At 41.8% G+C, this 5000-nt stretch overlaps 1 protein-coding gene across 1 annotated transcript in view; it reads right to left on the bottom strand.

Moving 5' to 3' along the window:
- Positions 1–5000, bottom strand: part of GTPBP4 (GTP binding protein 4) — an 869480-nt gene that overhangs the window by 317645 nt on the left and 546835 nt on the right. The window contains exon 15 of the mRNA XM_044064686.1: positions 4201–4266. Within this exon, the coding sequence (XP_043920621.1) occupies positions 4201–4266 (66 nt within the window). The remainder of the gene's footprint in view (positions 1–4200; positions 4267–5000) is intronic.

Below are 5000 nucleotides of genomic sequence, written 5' to 3' on the forward strand. Positions count from 1 at the left end.
CACCTTTAAAAAATTGTATGGCCTCAAAACAAAAAGCCAAAGGAGGATTCAAGGGCAGACAAGAAGAACTGGCTGACAAATGGGCCCTCACAGAAGAATAGGCCAAGCCAGACTGGGGCATCTCACACAAATAAGAGAGGACCAAAGGGACCGCCACTGAAAAAGAGTCCTGGTTACAAGCATGGCACCAGATAGAACATCTTCATTTGGACACGTACGATTTTCTGGATGAGAGCTTCCTTGCTCCATGTAAAACCCGGAGCACGTCCTCAGAAAAGAGGTGCCTGAAAGGGATCAAAACCCTATCACCCGCAGTGTCAGTTGAAGAGTGGATGAGAGAAGCATTGTCCTGTGTGAGAAGGTCCAACCAGTGAAATAACTTGTGGTGATTGCCCCGGGCCAGATGCATTAAAAGGAGGAACCAGTGTTGTCTTGGCCAAAAGGGAGCCACTAGGAAGATTTTCAGGGAGTCCATATGAATCTTCGGCAGGACTCTTGGAAGAAGAGGAAAAGGAAGTAAGCCATAAAGAAACATCCCTTTCTAAGGAAAAGAAAGGGTGCTAGTCTTGCACGCCAGATGACATGGCGCTCAGAAGAGAGGAAGCTGCTTGTTCAGAGGGGAGGCAAAAAGATCTACCAAAGGAATACCCTATCGATATACAATGACCAGAAACATGTCTTTGTGAAGCATCCATTCTTAAGCCTGTATTTTGTGTCTGCTAAGAGAGTCTGCTACTAGACTGTGCTCTGAAGGAATGTATACTGCATGAAGAGTGAGCCAATAACTGAGAGCCACCTCCAAAACCTGAAGAGCCATCCTGCAGATGAGGTAAGATTTTGTGCCTCCCTGCTTGTTGACCTAACACAATCACAGTAGTGTTGTCTGAGTACACCTTCAACAGGCATGAAGAGTACATGGGGTGAAAAGCCCGAAGGGCCAGAATCAGAGCTCTCAGCTCTTTGATGTTGATATGGTCTGACTTCTGATGGGGGCCAGAGACCCTGAACTTTCAGGTGACAAAATTAAGCCCCCCTATCCCATGTTTGAGACATTGGTGAAGAGTTCTTGAGAAGGAACTGGAGGCTTAAATGCTAGGCCTGGGTTGACAGCAAAGTGTTGAATCCACCACCCAAATTCCTTCCAAATGCTGCAGTCAAACTGACTTGTGGTACCACTGAAGCTTCCACATATGCAGTCTAGCAAGAGGGAGCATTGGAACAGAAGAGGCCATGAATTCCAGGGCTTGAAGAAACTGGCTTTCATGGCAATCACAGAAAGAAGAGATTGAAAGAAGGCTGTCAATGGCAAAACATTTGGGGTAGAAGAGAGACCAACAAGGCACTGTCGGAATCCTGTATCCGAAATACACATGATCCTAAGAAGATGTGAGGATGGACTTTTGGAAGTTGATAGTGAACCTCAGACTTTGAAGAAGAGAGATGGTGAACTCCAGGTCCTGTAAAGAGGGACTGGGAGAAGGTGCCTGAAGCAACAGGCCATCTAGATAAGGAAAAATATGCCTTGGAGCCTAAAGAAAGCAATCACAGGAGCTAGGCATTTTGTGAATACCCTTGGGGCTGTAGAGATGCCAAAGGGCAAAGCAGAAAACTGAAAACAAAAGGAAGAAATGCAGAAATGTAAAAACTTCCCGAAAAGGTGGTGAAAAGATATGAAGATAATCATCTTTCAGATCCAAAGACACCAGAAAAGCCTGGGATAGTAAAACAGGAAAGAGGGTTTGAAGAGTAAGCATCCAAAAAAAAGGGACCTTGAGAAAAGTGTTGAGTAAGGAGAGATTCAGAACAGGTCTCCAAGTGCCCTCCTTTCATGGAACCAGGAACATGCTGGAATAAAAATCCTTTCCCATCTGAGAAGGGGGAACAGGTTGAATGGTTCCTTGATTCACCAGGGACCATAGGACCATTGGGAAATGAGGAAGTTCCTCTAGAGGAGGTTGTGGAATCACTGAAATAGGAGGGAGAGACTTCCATATTGTGAAGTAACCCTGATGAATAATAGAAAGAACCCAAGATTAAGGGAAACCCAAACGAATATAAAAGAAGGGGTGCAAATTGTCAAAGAGATGCAGGTTTATCAGATAAAGGAGGCTTCTGGGCCACTAAAATCTGAGAAGCCTTAGCAGAGGGGGTCCGCCTACCACCTTTCCTGCCCTTGGAGGCCTGGCTGGGCTGCCTGGGAGCAAAAGCAGCTCTAGAAGGATAATTTCTCTGGAACTTAGGGATAAGAAAGATGGAGCAGTGGTGCAGTGGTTTGCATCGTTGCCCAACAGCAAGAAGTTCCCCAGTTTGATACTCAATTTGTGTACTTTCTGTGTGGAGTCTGTATGTCCTCTCTGCGTTCGTGTGGGTTTCCTCTGGGTACTCAGTTTTCCTCCCACGTTACAAAGACATGTGTCTGGAGCATTTCTCTCCAGGCCTCCCCTGAAAATTGGCTCATTCAAAGTCAGACTTTCCCAGTAAACAAATGTTAAATAAATAAAATATGTTAAAGTTCCTGCAAGGCTTTGCCTTTCTCTTAAAAGAGACAAAGAGGTCAGCAGCAGTCCCAAAAGGATATTTATTATCCAAAGGAGCATGCAACAACTTGGCCTTAATGTTCTCACGCAAAGACTGGAGATGAAGCCAAGAATAACGCCTCATGACAGACTTAAATGCCACAGCCCTGGAAGAGGCATCAGCAGCACCATAGCTACAGTGGCAAGCTACTTGAGAAGCAGAACCTGCAACAGATAAGGCAGACTATTTGCTTTCAGAAACCGAGAGTTCAGAAATAACCTGAAAAGCTTGAGCAATAAACACCACAGCATACCTGGTCATGTGGCTCTGGTAATTAACCACCTTAAAAGCCAAAACAGAAGAAGTGTAAACTTTCTTACCAAACCTCTCCATTGCCATATTATCCTTTTTAGAAGGTAAAAGTTTGAAAGAGTGCAAGAGCTTGAAAGGTTTGTCAGAAAAGACTGACACCACAGCAGGATCAGTAGAAGGACATGTAAATAAAAACTGACAATCCTCAGGAGACTTACAGAACTTAACAGGTTTCTTAGGAGCAGGAGGCTCAGAATCAGAAGACTTGAAAGCAGCAATGAAAGTGTTTAACAAGACAGCCAACACAGGAGGAACTGCAGATGGTTTAGGAGTACCCAACTGAAGCAAGTGATAAAATCTCCTCTGAATATCAAACACTCAAGAAGAATTCCACTTAAAGTATTCCATCATCCTAGCAATTGTATCTCCAAAGGGCAATTCCTCAAAATGAGACTAAGGGTTAAAAGAATCCTCCCCATCGGAACCATAAGCCAAAGGTTGTTTTGTGAAGAATTGGGCAAAGATCCCTCATCAGACACTGAATCCTCATCTGAGGAATCCAGTTCCCTAATCCATTTAGAAGGGGTAGAGGTCAAAAGAGGAGCTGGTAACGAAACCTCTTGAGGAGACTTTAGGGCCATCAAGGCAGAAAACAAACCCTGAGTAAACTCCTGCATTCCCTTTGAGGATCCATAGGATGGACTGAAACATGTTTCATCGTTTGTCTTTTCTTGAAAAGGAAATCAGCTGTAACAAATACCGGAGGTTCAGACCCTTGGAGAGATTCTGTAAGAGAACCCGGAACTTATTCCATGACCGATATCTGCAGAATCCCTCTAGGACCCTCTGTGATAACACCAAGAAGAGAAAGGCTTCAAATCTCTGGTATTTGGGCCGGCCAAGGGCTACCACAGCAAGAATAATCTCTGGATTGTTATTACTGCAATAGTACAACATGATGAACACTGAATGCTATTTCTGGAAAACAGCGGCATTTGTATGCACTTGCAAATATCAATATGCTCCATTGTGTACAAGTATCTGTTTCCAGTTTTATACTGCCTGCCTGCACTTGATCTAGTTCACCAAGTTTATTCTATCTTACTTATTTACTGTTGGGGTGTACAAGTCAGTGGTAGTGGTGCCAAACTATCATGACACTTAATAATACACTAAAATGGTGATGCCCAGTGTTCAAAAGTACCACCATAGTACTATATACACAACAAAATGCAGGTATGCGCGTACATACCAGATTAACCTTACAAATGTTAATTTCTACAAATTATATGAAGTAAAGAACAAAATAAATGGAAAGGCTGCAAAAGCACCACAAACATTAACCGAATACCAAAATAAATAGATACTTACTTTGTCTTTGTTTTCCATGACAATACCAAGTGAGCTCATTTCCTTTTCCAAAGTCTTTCTCTCTCTCTACAACAAAAATACACATATCAGTAAACCACAAAGTCAAGCACAAATGCACAGAGGTCAGTAATCTAGGGTGAAAAAAAAAATGAACACTTTTTCTAAAACTTAAATTAAATTTTACTTTTGTTTTTTCCACTTAACATAAGCAGCTTAAGTAACTGTCAGTCACAGTAAAAATATACCTCCACCTTTTAATGCTGAAAAAAAATAAAAATAAAAGCATAAATTACCATTTCTATTAGGATTGTTTTTTTTCTGTATCCTCCTTATTTGAATGAATATATATATATATATATATATATATATATATATATATATATATATATATATATATATATATATATTAATTAATGTAAAATGGCAGAATATCCTCCCTACTACCAATATCCCTAGGAGTCCCACAAGGCTCCATCCTAGGTCCATTACTCTTCACTCTGTTCACCAATCAATTCTCATCCTCCATGCCAAAAGCCACAATAATTCAATATGCAGATGACACCACAATCATATGTGCCACCCCAATACTCGAACACATCCACTCCCAAACACAAGAATGTTTCTCACAAGCTGAACCCTGGCTTAGCAACCACCAGTTTATTCTTAACCCAGCTAAAACCAAATTACTGCTCTTCAGCTCTTATAGAGCCTTCCCCATTCAAACAACTTCACTATCAGCTGTTATTACCCCAATTACCCACACCAAACTTTTAGGCGTAGAAACAGACAATCACTTAAGA

Source organism: Protopterus annectens, chromosome 3.part0, assembly GCF_019279795.1.
Source record: "Protopterus annectens isolate FY-2018-M chromosome 3.part0, PAN1.0, whole genome shotgun sequence".
Taxonomy (NCBI): Eukaryota; Metazoa; Chordata; order Ceratodontiformes; family Protopteridae; genus Protopterus; species Protopterus annectens.